Below are 27,265 nucleotides of genomic sequence, written 5' to 3' on the forward strand. Positions count from 1 at the left end.
CCTGCATTGCAGGCAGACACTTTAACCTCTGAGCCATCAGGGAAGCCCTAGGAAAAAGGAGAAAGACTTGACAAAGAATGAGAAAAGTAAATAACATTAACAGTGTATCCCTTGCCCACATTAACATTCAAAATACTATGGGCTCTCAGAAAAGGAAAAATACATAATTCACCACCAAGCTAACAAGCCATGCAGTTCCAGACTTAACATGTCATTGAGGGATAGATTTCATAAAGTGGAAAGGAATACATCCCAGAGGTAGTGTGCATACAATACCCCCTGCCCCTTTTGCTGCCACTTTATTTTTTTTTAATATTTATTTAGTCAATTGGCTGCACCAAATCTAGTTCCCTGATCAGGGATCGAACCCCAGCCCCCTGCATTGAGAGCGCTGAGTCTTAGCCACTGGACCACCAGAGAAGTCCCTGCCATCACTTTCAGATAGAGCAAGACCACGAACTGATGTATTCCCTCTCCAAACATCCCCCACCTCAAATCTCCACTTGTAACTATAAAAGTGGTATCTGAAAGGTCATATGAAAGCCTCTGAAAACTTGAAACTTTTTTCCCATTTCCATCTGTTTTGGTGACACTGGCCACACAAAGCCTTTGTTATTGTTAGTTGAGCTAACTCATGTCCGACTCTTTTGTGACCCCCAAGAACTGTAGCTGACCAGGCTCATCTGTTGGTGGGATTTCCTAGGCAAGAATACTGGAATGGATTGCCATCTCCTTCTCCAGTGGATCTTCTCAACCCTTAGCATCAAATCTGTGTCTCCTGCATTGCAGGCAGATTCTTTACCTCTGAGTCACCAGGGAAGCCCACACAGAGCCTTGGCTTCATATTATTTACTTGCCCTTCCCACCCAATTTCTATAGACAACCAAAACAATCTAGGAAGCGCAACAGCTATTAAGAGCACAGATTTTGGTGTCTTTTCAGACCTTGGCTGGAATCTCAGTTCTGAACTTCTGAGTGAGTCAGGGGCCAGAAGAGGGAAACAAAAGCACAAAAACATGATAGGGGTTTCAAACAGGAAGCAGGAATTGAATGCAGGAAAATGGCACCCCAGAAGTAAAGAAAAGAAGCAAAATGTGATATATTTGTCAGTTTGTTTATTAGATATAACAACATAGCATAGGCTGGGTGGCTTGAAAAACAGAAACTTATTTTCTCACAGTTCTAGAGGCTAGAAATCCAAGATCAGGATGCCAACATCGTCGTGTTCTGATGAGATCTCCCTTCCTGGTTACCTTACAGATAGTCACTTTCTCCCTTACAGGCAGGGGAGAGACAGCTTTTTCCTGTCTCTTCTTTTTTCATTGGAATATAATTCTTTACAATTATGTTAGCCTCTGCTGTACAATGAAGTGAATCAGCTATATGTATACATACATCCTCTCCCTCTTGGATTCCCTCCCACCCCTCCATCTCACCCATCTAGGTCCCCACAGAGCACTGAACTGAGCTCCCTGTGCTACACAGCACCTTCCCATGAGCTATCTATTTTATACATGGTAGTGTATATATGTCAATTCTACTCTCCCAATTCATCCCACCCTCCCCTTTCCGCCCAGTGTCTAAATACCCGTTCTCCACGTCTGTGTGTCTTCTTTAAGGACTCTAATTCAATCAGATCAGGGTCCCACTCTTAAGGTCTCGAGGGGGAAATGGCAACCCACTCCAGTACTCTTGCCTGGGAAATCCCATGGATGGAAGAGCCTTGCAGGCTACAGTCGGTGAGGTCTCAAAGAGTCCTGAGCGCTGAGCAACTGAGCACACACTGAGCTAGCAACTGAGCACACACTCATTTATGGCTCATTTAACCTTAATTACTTCCCTAAAGACCCTATCACTGAATACAAGGGGTTAAGGCTTCAACATGTGAATCTGGAAGGGACACAGTTCAGTCTACAGCAGGAGGTACAAAGCAATGGAAAGAAACCCCAGTAATCACCTCTGAAATTGCAGTGACACTCAGAAGTAAATGTTGTTACCAGAGCCCAGAAGCCAAGGCCAACAGCTGGAGATAGAACCACAGCAGCAGAGGCAGCCTAGTGAGAACTGAGACCCTGGAGGGAGGAACAGTCCAGAAGACAGAATCCAGAAGGAGATGCAGCTGCCTGAAGCAGGGTCATGATGGCAGGAAGACATTCTCTGCTTCTGCCCTGGGGGCACCCCCTCCACCCTTTCCACTCTTTCACTAGTACCTCTAGCACCTCCAACTGGCCAGTGTTACTAGGAATCCTCATCAGGGGAGCCTGGGACATGTAGTTTCCTGCCTTGCAGAGCAGAGGGGCACAGGTGAGACACGGAGCTGAGAACACACTGACAGAGGAACAGTACACTCACTGTGTGACCTTGGGCAATTCACTTTTCTGAACAGCAGTTTTTGCATCTGTAAAATGGGACCAATAAAAGAGCTATTTTAAGAATTTTGTAACGCATCTGTTGTTATGGTGATGGTTGTCGCTCAGTCGTGTCTGACTCTTTGCAACCCCATGGACTGTAGCTCACCAGGCTCCTCTGTCCATGAAGTACTCCAGGTAAGAATACTGGAGTGGGTAGCCATTTCTCTTGTCCAGGGAATCTTCCCATCCCAGGGATTGAACCCAGGTCTCCTGCACTGCAGGCAGATTCTTTACTGTCTGAGCCAACAGGGAAGCCTGTGAAGCATTTAGGACAGTATAAATTTTCTATGATAAGAGCTCAAAAAATGCTACTTATTGGTAGTCAGGGCATGTTTAACTCTTGTGTTAACAGTGACTTTAATGTAAAAAAATATGAAACAGATATTTCGATATTGATTAATTAGTTGATGCTATTCTGGAAGCATTGTTAAAGTTCTTTAAAATGATCATAGTATGGTTATCTTTTTAGAAGAGTCTTCTGAATTTTAGAGTTACATACTGAAATACAGATAAATGATATGATATTCGGGGATTTGCTAACTATTATCTACTAGGCATGGAGAGTAGGAATGTTGTATAGCTAAAAGACATTTGACTAATAAGCTGATCATTGTTGAAGTGGAGTCATAACAGACTTTTATATATGTTTACATTTTTCTGGGCTAAAATTTTTGTAAAAAAAATAAATAAAACATAAAATATAGAAAAAATGACTCTGCCTAATCAGGAAACTATGGTCAATAGAAGAGGATCAATAAACCAGGAAGATCCCAAAGTTGGATTTGTAAAGTGGAACTTCTAAAAAGGTGAGACCACCTGCAGTGTCCTTCCCAGCTTCCCTCCTGCTTTTCTACTTCTTTTCTCCTTCTTATACACATCCATTGGAGGTCCCTGCCTTCTTCTTCCCCTCTTAGCCAAAGGCTCCACAATTGTGAACATGTATGCCTGTGTGTGACCATCAAGGTCATTCATTATTGGATCAATCGATCATTCATCTATTCAGATTTTCCCCCACTTCCCATCTTAGACAAAGGGAATGCTTAGGCCTGCAATGTAAATACTCTTCTTTATGAAATGGTTCAAAATATTCAGGAATGTGGGTCTTAGCAGATGTCCTTTGGTGATAAAGGATGAATAATGGGCAATAGAGCCACTCAGCATATGCCCCACCATCACACACTGCTTGTCAAGGGGAAAGTTGTATCATTCTGCTAAGGTGATATCTCTCCCTACCAGGAGGAGCAATGCAGCAAAGATGGCAAATGGAATGGATCTCACCTACTCTGTGTGTCTCTCTCTGGAACAACAGCACATCTCAGACCAAAAGAGGCCCAAGGCAGAATGCCACCAGTCAAGCAGAGGCCCCCAAAGAAGGTTCCAGCTATTCCCCACATGAATCAAGGTGAGGGCACCTGTTCAGCTTTGGAACCAGAAGAATGGTAAGAACTGGATGAAAGTATAGGAAGTAACCAGGCTTCCTTGGTTGCTCGGTGGTAAAGAATGCTCCTGCCAATGCAGGAGATACAGGTTCAAACGTTGAATCAGGAAAATCCCCTGGAGAAGGAAATGGCAACCCACTCCAGAATTCTTGCCTGAAGGATCCCATGGACAGAGGAGCCTGGCAGGCTACAGTCCATGGGGTCACAAAGAGTCGGACTCAGTGACCAAACAACAGTAAGTAATCAGGACACAGCAGCGTTGTCAAGGAGAGGAGGGCCAGAGATAACAGATGCAAAATTCACAGTTTTACCTACTTGAAATAATGCTCAAGCAGGAATCATTCAAGGACTAATATGCCAGGAAAATGAAAATCTTGCTAAAACCAATAGTGATCACGTGTGCTCAGTCACTAAGTCCTGTCCAGTGCTTTGCGACCCCATGGACTGTAGCCTGTCAGCCTCCTCTCTCCATGGGATTCTCCAGGCAAGAATACTGGAATGTGTTGCCATGCCCTCCTGCAGGGGATCTTCCCAACCAGGGACCAAACCCACATCTCTTGCGTCTCCTACATTGGCAGGTGGATTCTTTACCACTGCACCAAAAACAGTAGTGCTTTCTCATTCCAGATCTTCCTTTTTCACGTGAGCACATGCAGTGTGGTCACTCGAGAGGGAAATGAGACTTGAGTATTTCTACCCCATAAAAGACAGACAGTCAGAAGATATTCTGGGCAAGAGCCACATCAAAGATAGCTGTTCACCTGAGTCTCAACAGCAAAGCCAATAATTAAATCATCTGAAACCATACATTTCTCTACAGTTTAGAAAGCAATTGCAGATACATCATCCTGCTTAAACTTCACATGTGTAGAACAGATGTTCTGATTTCTCTTTTCAAGTTGCACAAAACAGAAGCTCAGAGAAGTGATTTATCTCCATGAGAGGAAAGCCTGCAGGACTCTTTTTTTTTAATGAAAAGCTATTTACATTTTCAAATTCAAAATACAACAAATATTCCTTGTAGAATACTCACCCACATGTTGGCCATCTTAGATAACTGTTTATTTCAGTGTATTTCTACCTTTCTTTTATGCACAAATTTGATAAGGCTGTGATCATTCTGAAAATATCATTCAGCAACCCACTACTTCAGTAACAATATGCCATAATGTTCTCACATTTTATTTCAAATTCATCATCATGACAAGGTATTGCATGAACCCCTGGCATTTATCACATCCCCCTCCATCCTCCTGCACACAACTCCCTGTGTTTATGGCCACTGTAACCCTTTCATTCCAGTTGATTCAATAGTCTCAAAATCATGACACAAAAGCCCACAAATATTCAAGTTATGAAAATAAACATGTTTGGTTGACAATAACAATCTTTATTATGACAACTATTGTTATCCTCGACCCTTTCTTGAAACCTGGGCAACCAATGCTTATCAACAGATGTTTACTGAGCATCCAGTTTATGCAGAAGATATCTCAGCTCTAGGAGTGAATGAGTTGATCTTCTATTCATCCCACGTAACGATGAGTCACTGTGAGCAATCTGAGGCAACATTGTTTTTGGTTTAAAAATTGACATTAGGCAAAATAACTATCAGCGGCAAAGATCACAATGTAGGCGAGATGGGCTCGAGAAAAAAAATTCAAAATAGAAAGCAATCCGAGAGACCAAGGGAGAAATCAGGAGAGGCAAGAATCTTCCTAGAACTAAAGAAGAAATCCTGAAGGGAAGAAACTGACAATATATAGGGTTGGCCAAAAAGTTCATTCATAAGACATTATGGAAATCCCTAACTTTTTGTCCAAATAATCTGGTGAGAAAAGCATGATCTAACTAAAGTCAATAGGTATGTTCATCACTCGGATGGCCTCGGGCAGGTCCCCAACAGCTTCTCAGTATCTCAAGGCTGGAAGGGGCATTAGTATCATATATCATGTTTGTTATGAATTTATTAAGTATCAGGAACCAGGGCAACTGCTTTACATAGATTATATTAGTCATAACCACCATGTATGGTTATAATGTATAACATTATAATGTATACATGGTTATACACCATGTATAAAATGTGTTATGATTTTGAGACTATTGAATCAACTGGAATGAAAGGGTTATAGTGGCCATAAACATGAGGAGTTGTGTGCAGAAGGATGGAGAGGGATGTGATAAATGCCAGGGGTTCATGCAATACATGAATCCCTCCTAATCCTAAGGGATTGCTGTTAGGAAAGTTAAATAAATTATCCAAAGTCACAGAACCAGTAAGTATCAGGGAAAAGACTCCACCCAGTTCTCTCTGACACACGCTCTCTACTGTATACTATGTTGTTTTCCTTGAAGGACATCAAATCTGGTCAAACTCCTGTGACCTTTCAGTCCATTTATATCAAACTGCCAATATGGGAAATTTCTTCGAGGATGGGATCTCCTGGCTACTTAGGCAGCCCATTCCATCTTGGAATATCTCTGAACTTGTTAACTCACATTCATTCATTCAACAAGTATTTGTAAGTACAAATACTTTATGGGACAGGTGTAGTGCCGGGCTACCCCCAGGCAATATAGGAGTGACCAGATTAAGTCCCTGCCTTCATGGAGTTTATACTCCTGTAAGAAGAAGAAGGGAAAATAAATAAATAAATAAAGGCTTGAAGTGAAGTGAAGTCACTCAGTCGTGTCCGACTCTTTGTGACCCCATGGACAGTAGCCTACCAGGCTCCTCCATCCATAGAATTTTCCAGGCAAGAGTACTGGAATGGGTTGCCATTTCCCTTCTCCAGGGGATCTTCCCAACCCAGGAATTGAACCTGGGTCTTCTGCGCTGCAGGCAGACACTTAACCATCTGAGCTACCAGAGAATCCCTAAATAAAGGTTTAGAGGGTGATAATTGCTTTGGGAAAAAAATAGAGTATGGAGGTTTAGGAGAGGGGAGAACAGTTTGTTATTTCATATAGGGAAATTAAGAAAGGTCTCTCTACTAAAGATATGAGACATTTATGACATAATATGCACATATCTATGAGAGATTCGCAGATATATATATATATATATATATATATATATATATATATATATATATATGAGAGAATCCATTCCAGGCAGAAAAAGAACAAGTACAAAAGCTCTAGGTAAAACCTTATTCAGCATAGTTGTAGAATAATAAGGAACCATGGTGGTGGAAACAGAAAGAGCAAGGAAGCAGGGGTCAGAGAGACAGGGGACCTGATCAGTAAAGCTCTTGTAGTTACAGTCAGTGCGGAGCTTTAGAAGGTTTTGAGCAAAGAAGTGACACAGGTATATATAGAAAGAATCACTTCAGCTGCTATGTTGAGCACAAATAGTCCAAAATAGTCCAAGAGAACAAAAGGGCCAGTTAGGAAGCTATTATACTCCTCTCCTGGCTCAGTGGTAAAGAATCCACCTGCAGTGAAGGAGACTGTCTCTGATTCAGAAGACATGAGTTCAGTCCCTGGGTCGGGAAGATCCCCTGGAGAAGGACATAGCAACCCACTCCAGTATTCTTGCCTGGGAAATCCCATAGACAGAGGAGCCTGGCGGGCTACAGTCCATGGGGTCACAAGAGTCAGACAGGACTTAGCAACCAAACCATCACCACAGGAAGCTATTACAATAATGTAGGCAAAAGAGTTTTGTGCCTAGAATCCAAAGGTAGCATTGGTGATGCAGGCCACTGGTCAATTCCATACGATTTGCTGATGGAGATTTGTAAAGAGTAGGTAGGACAAAAGAGAAAGCAAAGATGATGTGAGGGGTGTTTGATCTCAGAAACAGGAAGAGTAGGGTTTCCAACTATTGACATGGGAATGACTGGGAAAGACTTTAGAAAAGGGCAGGAGGGGAGGGAAGAGAAGGAAAACAGGACATTGACTTTGCCCTGGGAAGTTGACAGCTGCCCATGAGACATTAATAAGCAGATGGGAACTTCCCTGGTGGTTCAATGGTTAAGATGCCACACTTCCAATGCAGGGGATACGGGTTCAATCCTTGTTCTGGGAACTAAGATCCCACATGCTGCTCGGTATGGCCAAAAGGTAAAAATTTTTAAAATAAAAAAAAATAATAACATGCAAATGGCAGCTCGAGGGAAACTAATTGCTATAAACCCCGTGCTCTAATTTTACCTGTAAAATGTGTGGAATACACATCCTCCTAGCTCTCAGTGTTAGGAGAAAAGATGTTGAGAGCTCTCAAATGTAAAGCACATGATCAAACCAAGACTTGATCCTGATGATAATTTTTTATAATCATAGAAGTTAAAATCTCAACAGTGAAGAATGAAAGGAACACACAGATGGGGAATGTGGCCCCATATGGGTAGTAGGATGAGAACAGAGGAGAAAACAAGCCTGATTGTGGAGATGTAAAATGAATGTGTTGGCTTTAATGGTGTGTTGTAGCCTTGGAGATGATGACTCGCTTGGGCAGCTTGCAAGCTCCACGTGATTAGTTAAGTCTTTCAAAGCCATTTTCTCATTCTGATGCTTCACAATCAAGTAATTCCTGGCAAGGAAGATCTGCTTTTATTCCTCAGGAATGATGACTGCTCTAAAAAGAAATGTCTGGCTTTATTTCATGGCCTTTTCATGGGCCTTATTTCATGGTCTATGGCACCTCATGCTTCAACTTCCTGTCCCACATGTCTCTGGAGAAGGGGACTCTCACAATAGATACAGCTTCAGACTCCATGTTGCTAGAGTGACAGCCATATCTTCCAAGATGACAGCACTGGGTGGGTATCACCACCTTGCTCTCCACGCTGGAATGCTGGCTCCTCCTCTCGGGGAGGAAGAGCACAGTGTGGGCTCTCACTGTGTGTGAACTTACACACAGTGTGTAAGTTCCGATTTACTCAAACTAGTTCACTGAATTCAAAACTAGGCAGTTAAATTCAGCTTGTTTATTTCAAAAGCAAATAGTTAAAAAGAAGAAAATGTCAAGGGATTCCTCAAACTGCATTTTTTTGTTTTTTTGTTTTTCACATAAACAATTCATTGTTGATCTGAAGAACAAAAGAAGACGAATGAGTGTTCACAACACTTGGAGCTGGCCTGATTTTGGTTTTGGCAGTGGGATTTTTTTTTTTTTTTTTTCTTCTCGTGGGATCTTAGTTCCCTGACCAGGGGTTGAACCTGGGCCCTCAGCATCAGCAGTGAGAGTTTGGAGTCCTAACCACTGGACCGCCAGGGAATTCCTGGGACTGGCCTGATTTATACACTTACTTTTACTTAAATCAAGGTGACCTCTGATAGAACTATTTTATGCATCAATGTGTGTGTAGGTATGTGCCCAATCACATCCAACTCTTGTGTGATCCCACGGACTGTAGCCCAATAGGTTCCTCTGTCTATGGGATTTTCCCAGCAAGAAAACTAGAGTGGGTTGCCATTTCCCCCTCCAGGGGATCTTCCCAACCCAGGGATGGAACCCGAGTCTCCTGCATTTTCTGCACTGGTATGCAGATTCTTTAGCACTGCATCACCTAGGAAGCCCAAATAATCAGTAATAAAGCCAAAAATCCCAGAAAGAGAGGAGAAAGAAAGAAAAAAAAAAAACAAACAAACCCAGAGACAGGAGGGAAAGAAAATTCCATGTTAAAATGGTACCAATCTGTTCATTGTTGTACTAATGCTGCTATAACCAAACAAGACTATTTTTCACTAAGCGACACAGTCTGCTAAAATCTGGGCCATCAATAAAGAGCTGAAATAACAATAACATTTTTTCTGAGGAGTCAGCATTCTGTAGGTCAGGGAAAATACACTGGAATCTTAGAATCTAGTTCCAGCTCTGCTAAAACCAATGACATCACGTTTGACAAGTCAATTAACCCACCCTACATCTCTGTTTCCTTGTATTTAAAATAAGAAATTATTTCTTAGGTAGCTTCTCACTTTGGAGTTCTATCATCCTATTATATTATAAGTGCTTAGAGTACTGAAGGGAAAATTGCAAAACATTAGCTGGGGGACCGCCCTCGCAGTCCAGTGGCTGACTTCTCCTTCCTGCAGGGGGTACAGGTTTGATCCCTGGTCAGGGAACGAAGATCCCACGTGCTCTTCCACCAAAAAACAAACAAACAAACAAAACTTAAAAGAAAATAAAAAAAAAAAGAAGCAATACTGTGACAAATTCAATAAACACTTTAAAAATGATCCACATCAAAAAAATCTTTAAAAAAAAAACTAGCAAGACTTGTATCTCAAGCATTGAACTTCAGACACACATATCTGGCCACACCAGCCTCTTCATTCTTATTTCAACCCACTTAGCATTCTCCTACCTCAGCTCCCTGGATGATTGTACCCTTTACCTGTATGACTTTTGTATGACAGTGGTGAAGAATCTGCCTACCAATGCGGGAGACACAGGAGATGTAAGTTCAACCCCTGGATTGGTAAGTTCCCCTGGAAAAGGAAATGGGAACCCACTCCAGCATTCTTGCCTGAAGAATCCCATGAAAGCATGCATGTTCACACTTTCCTCTAGGATATGGTAGGGGAGGGGCATCTATCAGGCCGATGACCTCACTTGTGCTGACCAGATGATTTCTGATGATTTCTGACTGGTTTAATCCTCCATTTCTGGGAGAGACCAAAACTGTAATTGAGTCTCAATTTGATGACAAGGGACTGAGCGTGACTCCATTTGTGGATTACTGTCTTGTTTTTAACAGGAGAATTATTTCTTGTGCATTTTTTTAACATCACCACCTCCATCCTGGGGAGATGACAAAAGAACATACACTGGTAACTTTTATTCAGATTCCCCTCTGAGTTCATATGGCTCTGCCATAGGGGCCTGGGCAGCCTCTACCGTTCAGAGAAGGAAGGCTCCAGAACATCATAAAAGAGAGGTGCCCAGCCTTACCTCAACAGGCCTTCAGAGGGAAATGCACACTGGCCCTCAATATTCCACACTGGTCCTTCCAGCCTGAAGTATGGGTTAGTGAGTGGATGTTTAGAAAACCAGGGGATAACCTCTTGCCTCCCTCCAGTACTTAGTGAAGTGAAGTCGCTAAGTCCTATCCGACTCTTTGCAACCCCCGGGACTGTAGCCTACCACGCTCCTCCGTCCATGGAATTTTCCAGGCAAGAGTACTGGAGTGGGTTGCCATTTCTAGTTACATGCAAATGAAGAACACTCATCGTCTTTTTAAGCAGCAGTGTTCTACCTTCTTCAAGACCTCCCCTGCCACATCCACGTGCATTATGTGGTGGTGGGAGTAGGGGCTGGGATAGGGGGCAGTGAGCTGCAGTCCCCAATGCAACACTTTACTAGAGCTTCTCATTACCTACTCCTGAATCAGCTGCTGCTCCTGCTGCTGCTGCTAAGTCGCTTCAGTCACCTGAGTACTTAGTTAAATGCAGCGGTGCTTCCATTGTCATTCCTTGCTTTGGGCTTCCCTGGTGGCTCAGACAGTAAAGAATCTGCCTGCAATGCCGGAGGCCTGGGTTCAATCCCTGGGTCTGGATGATACCCTGCAGAAAGAAATGGCAACCGACTCCAGTATTCTAGCCTGGAGAATTCCATAGACAGAGGAGGCTAGCGGGCTGCAGTCCATAGGATCTGTATTACCCTATGGACTGTCTGATTCGACTGACAATTCATAGCGTCTGTCCATAGGGTCTGTACAGTCCACAGGGTCTGTATGACCCTATGGAGTCTGACACGACTGAGTGACTAACACTTTCACTAATACTAGTTCAGAATGCCTGGATCCAAGGGCTCTAGGCTCGCCGCGTTCCTTCCGCGTGATCTCCTCTCTCCAGCTGCCACACCCACTGCAGCATGGCCACAGCCTCAGAGTCTGGCTTCTTTATTTTAAAATCGGATTTCAGAACGCCTTGAGCTCCAGACCAAGCCTCAGTGGGCAGGGGGTGCGCCCTTCCTTGTTCGCTCCTGGGCTTCCCGACCTCCCCACCTCCCACGATCTCTCCGGTTACAGAGAAGAACCGGTGATATAAGTTTCCAGAAAGAACTCCCACCCACCTCCAAGCCTCTCCTTTCAGCAGCGCGCTGCGTTTCTGGCGATGCTCCAAGTCGCGCCAGCCCGCCACCAGGACGCAGTGGGCGTGGTGCCTCTGCGGCGTTCTCTGGGCGGGGCGACCTGGAGAAAAATCTAGCAAAAAGAAGATTCCGGTAGCCTCTTCCATTCCTTTCTCCGCTCCGTCCCCATACGACTTCCTGATGAAAAAAGCTGTGTCACCCTGTCTTGCTCTAACATATTTTTAATCTCCGAGCCATACTATTTACGCGGGTGGCGTGGAGGTGAGGGTCTTCAAAGGGTAAGATTTAGCAGCCGCGGCTTTTTGCACTTTTTGCAGAGCTCGAACTCAGCAGGGAGATGCGGGCTGTACGCAGTGCAAAGTTTCAGGCAGAAAGCATCCTTGGGCTCCATCTAGATACCCGGCGGTGGAAGCCGCCTTATAGCCCTTTCCTCCCCCCATGCCCCATGAATAACAGTGACCTGGGGCTAGTGGAGGCTGCGGTGGCTCCGTGCTGCTCATTTAGTCGTGTCCCCCGTTTTGCGACCCATAGACTGTAGCCACCACCACCCCCTCCCCACCAGGCTCCTTTGTCCATGGGATTTCCCAGGCAAGAATACTGGAGTGGGTTGCCATTTCCTCCTCCAGGGGATCTTCCTGACCCAGAGATCCAATCCGTCTCCCCTACATTGGCAGGCGGATTCTTTACGACTAAGCCACCAGGGAAGCAGTGACTCTGAGGCAGAATTTAAGAAACCAGAGGGGAATGTCTGCTCTTAAAGGGGGGAGAAAAAAAAAAAGCTACGAAAAAAGTGATAGCAGAAAGTTTTGATTTTTCAAAGCCTTTCAATTCAGTTCATTAGATTCTCACAGGCTAGGGAGGTTTGTTGTTAAACTACAGAAAGATGATTAAATGTTACATATTTCCAGTGAAATCCTAAACACCATCAAATGCTCTCAGTCCTGTCAGGGAGCACGCCCAGCTCTTCACAGAGGAGGCCATACCAAGGGCTGGCAGGAATCCAGGAAGGAAGAAGTGGGCGGGGAGTAGAGGGGGGCCTTCTTTCCCCCACACCGCAGGCTGGGGTGGAGGTGTCACCTGGGAAATGAGAAAGATATCTTCGTCAAGAAGCAGACCTCCGTCTCCTCGAGAAACAGCCAATGGGTTAAAGGAAGCAAGTTTCTTCTCGTTTTGTTTAAATTATCCCTGAGTTTGAGCAGTGTTGTTTTACAGGTGGGCAGGGGAGGGGGCGGGGCTTCAAGGTTTCTAACTGGAAAAGCAAGAAGCCTGTCTTGCCTCTCTGAGAATAAGCTGAAGACGTTGGTCAGTTGCTCAGTCGTGTCTGACTCTTTGCGACACTATGGACTGCAGCACGCCAGACTTCCCTGTTCTTAACTATCTCCCACAGTTTGCTCAAACTCATGTCCGTTGAGTCCATTCATGTCCACTGAGCTAAGGATATGGGGTCTAAATAATATCCCTCCCACTCCCCCTCTCTCCAAAAAAAACGACCTAGTGATTGCTTGCTTTGCCTGAGAAGGCGCCATTTGTTTAAGGGTTGTGACCCCATCCACACCCCTACACACACCCAGAAGTGCCCCATGGATGCCCCAAAACCTGAAATCAGCTCCCTCTCTATCGTCTGGAGAATTCAGAGGTTCTCAGTGGTTAAAACACTTTAAGAGATCATCCTTCCCAGTTTCTGCTATTTGGAAGAAACTAGGAGGAATTAAGGGCAGGACAGTGGAGAAGGAAATGGCAACCCACTCCAGTGTTGTTGCCTGGAGAATCCCATGGATGGAGAAGCCTGGTAGGCTGCAGTCCATGGGGTCGCAAGAGTCGGACACGACTGAAGCGACTTTGCAGCAAGGGCAGGACAGAGGGGAAGCGGAGCAAGCTCAGTCTCTTGTTCCTTTATTCTTCCATCCCAGGTGCTCTAAGTCACTGAGGTAGCCCTGGTTCACTATCCACCCCCCATCCCCCTCCTCCCATGGACACAGGACATGAAGTGCCAGGTTTCCACGGCTCTTAGTCTTCAGAACCCAGCCAACCCTGGAGGCCTACCAACTAACACCCTGAGTCCGTGTCCGGGGAAGGTGGTGCTTTTTACTCTCACCTCAATATCACCCTCCGATTTCAAACTTCTGACACCAGTTTTTCTGTCTCAAAGTGAGAATGATTTGTGACTTACAGTTGAGATGCTGTCTTCCACATATTCTCCTGTGTGGTTGTCTACATGGGAGGAAGAAAAATAAGAAGCGGGGGCATCTTTCTCCTCTGAAAAAGGTGCGATTCTCCAGTAAATAAATGACTCCAAAGAAACCAACAAGTCAGAATGAGCAGATTATTATTTCCTCTTTAGCCATGCAGGTAAGTTGCAAGTAAAATGCAGATAAAGATTTTAACGTAGGGTTTCTGTCTTTCCTAGTGGGCTGGTTATAGAATAAAAAGAGAGTATTTGTTTTGCTGCATCAAAGCATCCTTCCTGCTAGTTGTTTTCTTTTAAATGGGCAAATCAGGAAATGGTCTGTACTCCACATGAAATTAATAAGGATGTGGGGCGGTTATAGACTGAAAGAATGGCATTAAGCTAAAAGCAAAGGAATTAATGGTCATCAGTACACAAGCAAAAATGTCTTTAATAGCTCCAGAAACCTGAGCTTCTCAAAGTGAGAAACATACAGCATTTCAGTTTTTTTATAAAGCCATTTCATATTTGATTATTTGTAATCCATATAACTTGTGTTTATTAGATATAACCAATTTAAAGTCATGTGTATACTATATCAGAACTGAAGGTATTAAAAAAATCAAAGGTGTCAACTCAGATGGGTCTGACCATCTAACAAAACAATAAGCACCTATTTTTCATAACACCTTAAGTTCTGTATTAGCTGCCACTGTATTTATCTCAGTTAACTAGACTAATATTGCATTTCAAATGAATTAATGCAGGGAAGGTAAGGCCTTGAAGTATAGCTATGATGCTTGATAAGAAAAAAAAATGTGGAGACTTCCTTGGTGGTCCAGTGGTTAAGAATCTGCCTTCCAATGCAGGAGATGAGGTTCGATCCCTGGTGGAGAAACTAAGATTCCACATGTTGTAGGCCCTTGCACCACAACTAGAGAAGCCTGTGTGCTGCCCTAAGGACCAATGGAGCCAAGTAAATATTCAAATATTGTTTTACAAAAAGATAAAAAATGTGGGGATACATACTAGGAACTAGTAAAATGTACCTAGGACCCTTTGAACAGATAGCCCACTAGGGGTGTTAATAACGAAATCCTTCATTAGAAGAACAAACTGAAGATAACCATTAATATATTCATTACCAGGCTGTCCATAGTTTTTACAAACATATTTTTAAACCTAAATTAGGACACATGATCAGGTAAGAATGAGTACATGAATGAGAATGATAGAGCATGATATTTGAAGGTGAAATGGTTTCAGAATTTCTTGAGTTGATGATTGCTATTCATAAAAGAAATAATGCCCACAACTTTACGGAAGCCCCTGGTGACCTTCATACTCAACGCTCATGTCCTTGTGTAGTTCCTTCCCACAATGAATCAGACAGACTGGTCTCTGGACCAATAGAACAATGGTAGTGATGTGTGTCTTTCTAAACCAGGTCATAAGAGGCATAGCTTTGACTTCGTCAATGTCTTGCTCCAGGGGCAGCCAGCTGCCATGTTGCAAAAATCTGCAAGCAGCTGCCCAGAAGAGCCCACACGGATGAGGAATTACCATCCTACTGAGTGAGCCACCTTAAAGTAGATTCTGGAGGCCTAATCAAGCCTTCAGATAGATAACAGTAACCTCATACAATATCTGACTGCAACACCACTAGAGACCCAGAGCCAGAACATCCCAACAAGGCCATCCCTAAATTCCTGATTTGTGGAAATTAAGAAATAAATTATTGGGATTGATCCTAAATGTTTGTAATCTTTGAAAATAAACTTCAAATTCATCTCTATTTATAAAACCTGGTTCTTGTCTTCCTGCAGCTTAAAATTTGGCAGAAGAACTTAATAGGACATAAATAATCAAAGGATTGGAAGAAGAACTTAAGCATTCTCAGTAACTGCAGTGGAACACTGTGAATGCAGATATGCCCTTGAACTGTACAAAGACTGTAAGAATGCCGGTAATTGTGTGAAAGTTTCCAAGGTGCTGTTACAACACATGCCTGATTACAACACATTACAACACATGTGAAAATATGCTCTGATTCCACAAGGAACCAGGTGCCTCCCAAGCTGGACTACAAAGTACAGTCAGCGCAATAGTTGGTTAAGAGCATGGACTTTAGAGCCAGCATGGGATATTTGAGGGGCTCTCCCCAGGGGGTGCTAGTGGTAAAGAACCTGCCTGACATTGCAGGAGACATAATAGATGCAGGTCAGATCCCTGGGTCGGGAAGATTCCCTGCAGGAGGACATGGCAACCCACTCCAGTATTCTTGCCTGAGAATCCTATGGACAGAGGAGCCCCAAGGGCTATAGTCAATGGGGTCACAAAGAGTTGGATAGGACAAAACAAATTAGGAGGCATGTATGCATGGGAGATTTAGATCTCAGCCTGCCACAAACTAGCTTATGACCTTGGTCAAGTCACTTAACAACTTATCTGTAAAATGGGGATGATAATCATACTGGACTGATAACATTGTCATAAGAAATAAATCAATGAGATGACACATATTAATAATGCACTTAGATCAAGGCCTGGGACACGGCACATATTCTGATAGCACTACAATCTCCATGGAGGGAAAAAAGCAACCCAATTAATTGCTAACCAACTTAATACTAGGGAAGAAACTTTACATGAAGTTAAGCAATTCCCCTGTAAGAGATGGACTTTAGTGTGGACATAATAGTGATATGTACATTTCCCATTCAGCCATTTGTCTTGAACTTTTAAAAGCTTTTCAGGAAATTTTGAATCATTAATCTAGAGTGGATCTGAGAAATCAAGTGCTGAAGCCTTTTGTAGCTAAGAAGACTGAGGCCAGAGTCGGGGTAGGGGTGGGGATGGCCCGCCTTCCATAACAAACAACACTAAAACCAAGAATAGACAGTTGGTTTTTGGTTCTCTGCTCTTTCCACGAGTGTTCACTGGACTGGGACTGAGTATTGAATACTCTTGACTTTCTAGTCACCCCAAAGGCATTTTAGCCTACCAAGAAGTTATTAATTCAATCAACATTTACTGTGATGGCTCAGCAGGTGAAGAATCCTCTTGCAGAGCAGGAGACACTAGAGACATGGGTTCAATCCCTGGGTCAGGAAGATCCCCTGGAGAAGGAAATGGCAACCCACTCCACTATTCTTGCCTGGTAGATCCCATGGACAAGGAGTGTGATGGGCTATAGTCGAAAGGGTCACAAAGAGTAGGATCCCACTGAGCAACTAAGCATGCACAGTGATAGGAATGATGCTAGATGCTGGAGAGCAGAAGGTCTGATTGCCATGTTTCTGAGGACCCCTCTACAGTAGAGATTGCAGACATTTACTAAATGATTGTGAAAATAGATGCCACCTCCGACTGTGTAAACATCTTGTTGTTGTTGTTCAGTCACTAAGTCATGTTTGACTCTTTGCAACCCCATGGACTGCAGCACACTAGGCTTCCCTGTCCTCCACTAGCTCCCAGAGTTTGCTCAAGTTCATGTCAATTGAGTCAGTGATGCTTATCAACACACTTAGTAGAGGAATTTGGCTCCATCAGGAAAGATTTCCCCAAGGGAATGACAGTTGAGCCTAAATCTGGGCAAGGCTAAGGAGAGGATAGAAAAGATGAGTCGCTCCAGACAGAGAAAGCAGCCAAAACCTTGTGGCAGATGGGAGAACAGAGGGATGGGGTGGCTAAAACACCAAAGTGAGGGAAGGGAAAGGGGGTACGCAGAGGGCAAGGCTTGAGTAGTTTCAGGTCAGGTCTAGACAGACCTTGACGATCATCTTCAAGATTTGGGGTTTTATATTAAAAGAAATGGATAACTACTAGAGAGTTGTAATCAGAGACCATGTGATCAAAATTCCCTTTTCTAAAGATTACCTTCCTCTAGAACAGGAGTCCCCTGACTCCGGGATCTAATGCCTGATGATCTGAAGTGGAGCTGATGTAATAATAATAGAAACAAAGTGTACAATAAATGTAATGCTCTTGAATCATCCTGAAACCATCCCTCCTCCCTTGGTCCATGGAAAAATTGTCTTCCACGAAAAGAGTCGCTGGAGCCAGGACACAGAGGTTCCTTAGGGTGGTGGCAGTGTAAATAGGGAAATGTGGATGGATTCAAGATACCTAGGTAGTAAAATCAATAGGCTTTGGTGATAGATTAGAACAAAAAGATTGGAGAGAGGAAATGAGAGGATGATGTCACTGAGACAATTCTACAGTCTCTGGTCTGTAGAATTGGATGGCTGGAGAGTGACATCATTAACTAGGGGAGGGAATACAGAACAAGAGTTTGAGAGGAGTAGAAGGGAGAGGGAGATTGGCCAAGGTATCACATTTGAAGAATATTTTTTTTAAAAAGACTCCAAATCCATTCGGTTTAGATTTTTCAGTATTTTATTATGGCACACAGGATAGAGTATGGTACAGTGTTCTTACTTCAAGAAATTCTCAAACCAACCACTTCCATTTGGCTAAGGTTACTTTTTCACATATAATTTGCTTCTGTCTGAAATTGACCATGTGCAGCATCCCATGTATAAGGAACATAAATGTGAAAAGCTTGATTTCTGAGGCAACTCCTGGTCTTTACAGAAGCCAATGTATGGAGAATCCTTGTGGTTCAAATCCATAGCATCAGGGCAGATAAAGCAATATTTTACCTATTTGCTTTGGTGAGATATATTTAACTCAAAATATGTGGTGTGATGGGATCTGTAAACTTTAAATGGAGACCACTTTGCTTCCAGATTAAATTCATGACCTTTAAGAGGTCTCTAAACAACAAATATTGAACAAACTTAGCTGACAAAACAATTATCTAAGAACAGAAGCACAACAAAGGATAATCAGCAACTTCATTGACATTCCACATCAAGTGCAAGTGCAAGAGCTTTCATACCTTTACAGTGAACGGGATGGACGGGCGGGGGTGTGTATATGATGCAGTGTCCAACCAGTTGGAGCTATCACTGAAATCCAAATAGTTCCCAATAAAGACATGCAGACCTATGGCAATGTAACACACAAGTATAGAATCCCCCCTTTAGTGACTGATCACAATTTCATTATCTATATCTGTAGTTCTTAAAAAGTTTGAAATAGGTGGTATTGAAGGCTACTTGAGGCAACAGAATTAAGCTAACTACACACTCAATCATGAGCTCAGGATTGCAGGCAACATGTTTGCAATGGCAAATAAGCTTCAATATTCTTAACTCCCTTAAAAATTACACATTGAGAAAATTTTATTCCTTCTGATTACATCATTTGCTTGGGCTTCAACTTCTGCTCATGATAGTTAGGCTATACTTTTTAAATGTGGTGACAGTGACAGATGAGTGGGATTCACATTCTACCCATATGCTTTTACTATTATATATTAGTGTTCCAGTTACCTGTTTACCATAAAGGTAAACACGATTTCAGACTGCCTCCAAGAAAGCCATTCCCAGCATTATACAGTTCACTTACGGGGCAAAGTATATTGCTATTTACCAAAGAAAAGGAACCCCAGGGATTCTCATTTATTCAAGTTTATTATCAGTAAAATTTTCGAGGGGAGAGATTTCATGAATGGTCATGACCTAATCATATCCTCAGAATTACCAATTAAGGGGCGGAAATGCACTGTAATTGTTAAAATTTTGACTTGAAAAAATTTGGAAGTCTATGGTCTACATCTAGTGTCTGCTATTGGTACCCTCTTTAAGATTTCTGAATTAAGTCAACAAGCACAGCAAGGAACGTCATTCAGTGTAACTTTATTTACTATTTATTGCACATAATTCGTGATCTTTAATTTATAACCACCAAAGATTCAAAGGACTATTTTTTTCCCATGAAGTTTAACATTAACATTAGTGAATTCATTTATTCATGGTGTGGTTTTTTTATTGTAAACATCTGAATTATTCACATTGCCATAGATCCTGAACTCATAAGCATGGACCATGCACAGGCTGGCAGCAAGCCAGGAAGCCACTCTGCAAGCAAACAGATACTCTGCGGAAGGAGAAAAGTCATAGCACAACATTTAATGTCCAACCTAAGTCATCTCAGAATTATACATATATTGACTTCTTATTCATATAGTATCTGCAACTCAACTGGTTGGTTGGTGATAGGGTTGACCTGATTTCGGGAGAATTATTCCTGGAAAAATTAAGGGAAGGGGAGGGTTCAATCTTTCTTCTTAGTGGCTTGCTCCTCCCCAGCACCTTCATCTTTTTTCTCTTCCTCCTCTGCTTCTTTGGTTTCTTCTGCTTCTTCGCCTTCACCTCCTTCTTCCTCCTTTGCTTCCTCAGCATCTTCCTTGGCAGCTTTAACATAAAAAGCAAATGTACAAACTCCAAATGCAGGGTGAGTCCAATCAAAACATTTCTGCTTTAATTTTGTGGGGAAACACAAGTGTCAGAATACTTCCCCCAAACCTCTTTCTCCATGCAACCAACACCTGCTGGGCACAATCTGCCACTGAACAGATATTTAAATAGAATGAGATTAGGTTCTAGGTACTGGATGCTCTGTTCTTTCCAGGACCTTGGGTTTTCTTTTATTATGTGTTCGGAATTCATTTTTGTTTTTTAGGACACCAAATGGCTGAGTTAAATGAATAGATTTTAAAATGTTTCATTAGGAATAAAAGGCAGCAGGAGGATTTTTTTTCTTTTTTTATGTTACTTTCAAAAAAGTACCATGCTAATCAGAGATTGTGTGTCTCTGGGAAAACAGCCAATTTGAGCAATGAGGTGCTTACTAAAGATCTGTTGAGGAAATAGATGTATTTTCTTTTTAAGATTATCAACTCTTATCTGAATAATATTTCCTGGGCATAAGTGAGGTTTCATGTATCTTACCAAACTCCTAACCATAATCCATGCCCACGCTGCCCCTGGAGTCACAGGGTGGTTTTGCTTTTTATTTGGTTTTGTGTTTTGTTTTAATCCTACCTTCTTCCTCTTGGGCTCCCTCCTCTTCCTCAGCCTCAGCTTCGGCCTCAGCCTCAGCCTCAGCCTCAGCCTCTTCCTTCTCCTTCTCCTCTTCCTCTGCTTCTCCTTCAGAGGGCGGCTCATCCTTGGCTTCCTCAGCTTTAGCAGCCTCGATGGTCTCCTCCACCTCTATCTGCTCCTCCTGGACGTGGCTGGTGTAGTAGGACGGGAAGGAGCGGGCAGACATCAAATAGGAGCTGGTCTGCAAACCTCCATAGGCAGATCGGCCAAAGACCTGGGAGCTCTGGGTGTAGCCGGTGGTTAGGCTGCCCACACTGGTGAAACTGAGCCGGGTCTCCTCACCTTCCAAGAGTTTCCTGGGGAGGCAGGGGTTAACAAACATGAACACCGGAAGTGTGCTCAGCCCACCACTCATCACCTCCCCCAAAGCCAGACTGAAAGGCAAAGGCAGGGTTGGGAATTATCACAACCTAATGACTGGGGATGCTGTGACTGAGTCCAGGAGAAATACACAAAACAACAACAAAAAAAAGCGCCTTAAAATATAGTCCTGTTCCTTACGCTTGAAATGCAATGGGAAGCTAAGAACAGGCCTCATTATTACAGGATTAAATTCTTCTTGGAAAAGGCCAAAAAGTAACACAATTACTCCAAAGGACTATTTTTGAAAGTTTCTGATTCAACAGAAAGGAAGTCTGATTTTCTTCCTAAGGTTGACAGGCTGCTACCTTGGCACTTCCATTTTTACCTGTAAGCTGCAATCTCAATGTCCAAAGCCATCTTGACATTGAGGAGGTCTTGGTATTCCTTGAGGTATCTTGCCATTTCGCTCTTTGTGGTTCTCAATTCATTTTCCAATTTGTTGATTGTGTCCTGTTGGAAGACAACCGAAAAAAAAATCTAAGTGTAAATCTCCACTGCTATAATTTTACTACAGCATAGCTGCAAAGGCCTAGGTTTAATTAAAATCAGAGTGCACATCCTAGCTAAAATCTCCCCTAAAATAACTGTCTTTTTTCTTTTTAAACCTTTGATTGCCTTAAAAAAAAAAAAAAAAAAAAGCCAGCTTCACAAAGCTAGAGATGAAAATCAAAAAAATGATAGGAAAAAAAAACTGATAGAAGAAACATTTTTTTTTGTTTTCATTAATTAATACACCTAATGATGATCATAAAATGCCTGCAAAGAACTAAATGGATTTTTTTAAAGTTGTCTCTCACTCACTAGTTAGCTTTATCAATTTTATCCAGATTGTATACAGGAAATCCACTTATTTGTAGGAGAATGAAGTAGATAAATTTAAATTTATTTTCTCTAAAATATTTTCTATGTATCTTATTTTTTCTTCTCTCCAGAAAAATGGAGATCCTTAAAAGAAAAAGAAATGTTTTACTATGACTATCATCACCACTGCAATTTTGACTGTATTCCTGTCTCACTGCTAAGGGAAGAGAGTAGTTGGTAAAACTAGTCAGAAAGGATAACTGGTCACAGTTATCCTTCAGAACTAATGAGAGCTCATCGCTATATTTATTAATCAGATGATCCAACCTCTGCAGCAAAGCAACTTGCGCTGAATGCAGGACAGCTGAGAGGCAGACCAGAGGCAAAGTCCAGGTCCAGTCCCTCCTCCCATCCCTACCCAATATCCTGCAGGGCTGGGCAGCTTTAATGAGGAACAGAGATTCAACTGCACGCAGCATCTATTAGCACACCGCAGTCGCGTCCCCGCCCCGCCTTCCAAGTGCCCCACCCCCTCCCACACTGCCCCCAGGAAGTCAAGTTCCACCCCCCCCCCCTTAATATCTGCTTGCTAATGCCTCATCTCTGATCTTCTCTTTCTAGGCGCGCCCTCAAGTCTCCGCCACCACCCCCACTCCGGCCCATCCTAACTCGATTCTGCAGCACCCTCCCTGCCCCCTCTGCGTTTCGCCCGGCGCCTTACCTGCATAGCGCTAATGTCGGCGTTCTGCTTGTCCTCTAGTTCCTGCAATTGCTTCTCCAGGGCTTCGTTCATGCCCCGGCATGCTTCGATCTCCAGGGTCTTGGCCTTAAGCAGGCGGCGGCTCTCGGACACCTCGTCCTTGGCGGCGCGCACAGCATCGGTGTTCTTGGCGGCGCTCTCGGTCAGCACCGTGAAGCGGCTCTTGAACCATTCTTCGGCATTCTGCATGTTCTTGGCGGCCAGCTTCTCATACTGGGCGCGGATGTCCTTGAGCGCGGCGGAGAGGTCGGGCTTGGAGGACACGTCCATCTCCACGGAGATCTGTGCGTACTGGATCTGCGCCTGCAGCTCGGCGATCTCCTCTTCGTGCACTTTCTTCAGAAAGGCGATTTCGTCCATCAGGCTGTCGATGCGCTTTTCGAGCTCGGCGCGGGCGAGAGCCGCCTCGTCGGCCCCTTTGCGCGCTTCCATCAGCCGGCCCTCGGCGTCCTCACGGCTCAGCACCTCCTCTTCGTAGCGCGCCTGCAGGTTGCGCAGGGTCTCCTCCAGCCCCTCGCGCTCGCCCTGGAGTGCCTGCTTCTCGTTGGTGGCGTCTTCCGCTGCCAGACGCAGATCGCGGATCTCCTGCTCGTAGAGCGCCCGGAAGCGGGAGGGCTCGGAGTGCTTCTGGCGCAGCACCAGCAGCTCGGCTTCCAGGACCTTGTTCTGCTGCTCCAGCTCGTGCACGCGCTCGATGAAGCTGGCGAAACGGTCGTTGAGGTCCTGCAGCTGCGCCTTCTCCTGGGTGCGGATCGACTTGAGGTCGTTGCTGATGGCGGCGACCTGGCTCAGGTCGAGGCTCTCGAGGCTGGGCATCAAGGAACCGGAGCTGGAGGAGTAGCTGCGCCGCACGGACAGCGAGGAGGAGACGGGCGCGGAGTAGCTGGAGTAAGCGGAGCGCGCGGTGCTGTAGCCGCTGCGCACGCTGGAGATGTGCACCCGGGGCGTCTCCACGTAGCGCCGTTTGTAGGAGGTCGAGTAGTACGGCTCGTAGCTGAAGGAACTCATGGTGCCGGTCGGTGCCCCCCTGGCCGGCGGCGGAGATGGGGGCCAAGAGAGAAGAACGGGGAAGAGAGGGAGAAGGGAGGATGGATGGCTGTGTGCGGCTCTGCTCGGTCCTGCCACCCCTATTTATACTGAGAGGACTCTGACGCAGCTGCGATCGATCACGGCGCGCCTGGCCAGTGGGGGCAGCGCGCTGCTGCAGCCAAGGCAAGGATTCTGCGCAAAAGGAAGGTGGGGGTGAGCCACGGCCCGCGGGGATGCTGCGGCTGTAGTCCTTTGCACTTTTCTCTGAGACCGTCTGTTTTCTCTCAGACCCCGAACCCCCTCACTCATTTCCTTTCCCTACCCCCATCCCATCCTACTTAATCCTTGACCCCTGTATTACTCGGATTCGATCGTGCCTCTAATAGCAAGTTATCATTCCCAACTGACACCTTAGTTTTCCATACCCCACCCAGTACCATGGAGACACACTACCCCTCTAAGTCGCCCCTTCCCCACCGGGGTTCAGCATGCCTCTGATATTTATGGTGCCTCCTGGCACTGGAGATACAAACGATTGTCTAAGGTTGCATGTATGCGGCATATATGGAGGAAAGTTTTCTATTTCTCTGTAGCTCTTTCTGGAATTTTCTTTAATTTATCTCTTTCACCTGATTTTTTTTTTTTTTTAATTTTCATGCTCTCCTCCTACACACGCGCGCGCGCGCACAAACACACACACACATACGTGAAACTGCGGCACTCCCGCTGTTGAATTTAGTGTTTCTAAACCCTTTGCGCAGTTCATATCAACCTTTTAGTGTTCCTAGATTTTCTCATTTCTTTCTGGGGAATGAAGCCTCGAATACTTTGAGCGTATTGAAGCGTATAAGTGGAAGGGAGCTGAGAAGGTGTTTGAAACTAAGGGGAGAAAACCGACTTGCAAAGGCAGCGGCCAGCTCTGCAGCGGGGAAACTTGTACTGTCACACGTTGCCTGTATCTTCTTCATCCCTAAATTCCTGCTCCACACCACTAACTCCATCACACTGAAAGCCCCTTTCCCTCTTTTTAGACCCACGTTGCACCCAACCTGATGATTTCAAGGAGCTAGGCAGGTGGCTGATTTTCAGAGGGAAGCTACTGCCGCCGCCGGGAGGGCGGAGCGTGTCTCCAGGGAGCAGAGCTCCGACAGAGACGCCTTGTTCTGGGACGGGTGGAAAATAGCCGTGTGGTTTAGCCACCGAACCCCTCTGATAAACACACAACAGATACAGTCCGAAATCCATTGTTTTATTTTAGGGAACACCCAGGTACCTGAAAGAGTGTGCACGCCGTAATGCACACTGATAAAGCCCTGCGGTTACCGAGCATTTTCACACGTTATGTTAGGGAGTCCTCCGGTTTCAGGGACAGATTGCAGAGATATACGTAGGACACCTAAGCTTTTTCTAAGCAGGCATGTAATCTGTGTTTTCTTTGTATAAGAGTAGCATTTTCGGTGCAACATACTGATTTTTTAAAGAAGCAAAGGAAGGGGAAACATGAGAGTTTTCAAACAGAGAAGCCGGTATCGTTTTGTCTGTGATGCTGAGAGGGACGAAGTACTTGGAACTGGTACCACAGAAGCTGCTGGAGCAACTGCAACCTCTCCCCTGGACAGGGCAAGATGAGGTTCTTTGTAACTTTAAAAAACCTTTCCCTTTTCCTGGTCAAGACTGCAGCAGAGAACTTGTATGAGATTTCTAGACAATCTTTAAGGTCTCAAGTAATGCAACTTTAGAAACATCAATACTAGTAATTTAAATCTATCAAGCGGTCCATCCACATTCAGTCATCCTGGGATCTTCAAGCCGAGTCTGTCCTGCATTTTGCCTGACCCTGGCAGATGTGATTAGGCACTTACTATGATGCCTTTTTCAACCCAGGCATCTTTGGTCTTATTGATCAGTGACTCAACAGTGGGAAAGGCTTCTCTGGGGAAAGAGAGGGGAGTGTTGGTAAAACTTCAGTAAGCCGTATTTTTATCTGCCCTCAATTACCCATATATGGATGACAAGTGACAGTGGATTTTTTTACCTGCCCCCATTTAAACCACATTGTTTCACACTCACTGTGTGCGAATCCGCCTATGCCACACTCTTAGGTATTCATGAGATCATTTCCTTTGTGCCAGCTCCTTTCCCTCCGTTTCAGGTCACCCTCAGAGATCTTAAATCCATCAGCGGTTTTTTTTTTTTCCTTTTTTTTTTTTTTTGCCATGGCTCCTGGCTGAAGCCTTTGACTGCGGAGGAAGTGGCTCAGAAAGAGGGAGGCGGCTGACTGATGCTGCAGGGACACTGAGATGCTGCGGAGAGAAGGAACCTGTGGGCCTCTGCTGCGGTCCTTTGAGCAGCTGAAAAGAAAGACACCCTGGAGTGTGAAGGGTAGGAATGAGAGGGCAGGGACCCTTGTCTTTGCTGAACCTGGTGAAAAGGGTGTGGGGAGAGGGGCAGATCAACTCTATTTATGAATGTAGAGCTCTGGTCTTTTTCAATAGCTCCACTACAGCTTTGCTTTAGAGGGGCTCCCAGACCCAGCCTGCATTTGAGTTTTGGTGACACTACCTTCAGCCTTCCTCTGCTAGGTACCAGCTCCTTTTTAAAATATTCTGTCCACTGAATGAAGTAAGTCAGCCAGAAAAGGAAGAATATCATATGACATTCCTTATATATGGAATCTAAAAAGAAATGATATAAATGTACTTACAAAACAGAGACTCACAGGCTTAGAGAACGAACTTGGAAAAGGGAACTTGGAAAGGGAAAGGATGGAAGGAAGGGATAGTTAGGCAGTTTGAGATGGACATGTACACACTGCTATATTTAAAATGGGTAACCAACAGGGACCTACTGTATAGCACATGGAACTCTGCTCAGTGGTATGCAGCAGCCTGGATAGGAGGGGTGTTTGGGGGAGAATGGATACATGCATATGTATTTGTATACGTATGTATGTATATGTATATATAGATAGACAGATAGATATGGCTGAGTCTTTTTGTTGTTCACCTGAAATTATCACAACATTGTTAATCGGCTATATGCCAATGCAAAATAAAAAGCTTAAGTAAATAAGATAAAATATTCTGTCTAGTCATTCTTCTTTCTAACTCCTCTTCCCAGCCCTTTGTTCTGGATACCCCTGTGGCATCAGTTCTGTGTGTCAAAGCAAAGGTAAAATGAACAACTTTAGGTCATCTGTTTTAAAAAAGAATCTTGACTTTTCTTCCCTTATCAT

At 44.2% G+C, this 27,265-nt stretch overlaps 1 protein-coding gene across 1 annotated transcript; it reads right to left on the reverse strand.

The window, feature by feature from the left end:
• Positions 1-18,444: 18,444 nt before the first annotated feature.
• On the reverse strand, positions 18,445-24,201 carry NEFL (neurofilament light chain). The gene is made up of 4 exons (XM_061425869.1): positions 22,963-24,201; positions 21,766-21,890; positions 21,018-21,373; positions 18,445-20,387 (listed from the first exon to the last, which is right to left on the reverse strand). Exons 1-4 carry the CDS (start codon positions 24,007-24,009, stop codon positions 20,248-20,250), a joined length of 1,668 nt encoding a protein of 555 aa, XP_061281853.1. The 5' UTR covers positions 24,010-24,201; the 3' UTR covers positions 18,445-20,247.
• Between the last annotated feature and the right edge of the window lie 3,064 nt (positions 24,202-27,265).

Source organism: Bos javanicus, chromosome 8 (assembly GCF_032452875.1).
Source record: "Bos javanicus breed banteng chromosome 8, ARS-OSU_banteng_1.0, whole genome shotgun sequence".
In the NCBI taxonomy this organism is placed as follows: Eukaryota; Metazoa; Chordata; class Mammalia; order Artiodactyla; family Bovidae; genus Bos; species Bos javanicus.

Bases quoted from the DNA above. Each gene is read 5' to 3' on its own strand.
- NEFL (XM_061425869.1), bottom strand. From the start codon at position 24,009: ATGAGTTCCTTCAGCTACGAGCCGTACTACTCGACCTCCTACAAACGG. The intron at 21,374-21,765 runs GTAAAAATGGAA...CTGCCTCCCCAG, and splicing joins ATTGAGATTGCAGCTTACAG to GAAACTCTTGGAAGGTGAGG. The intron at 20,388-21,017 runs GTAGGATTAAAA...TTTATGTTAAAG, and splicing joins GGGAGCCCAAGAGGAAGAAG to CTGCCAAGGAAGATGCTGAG.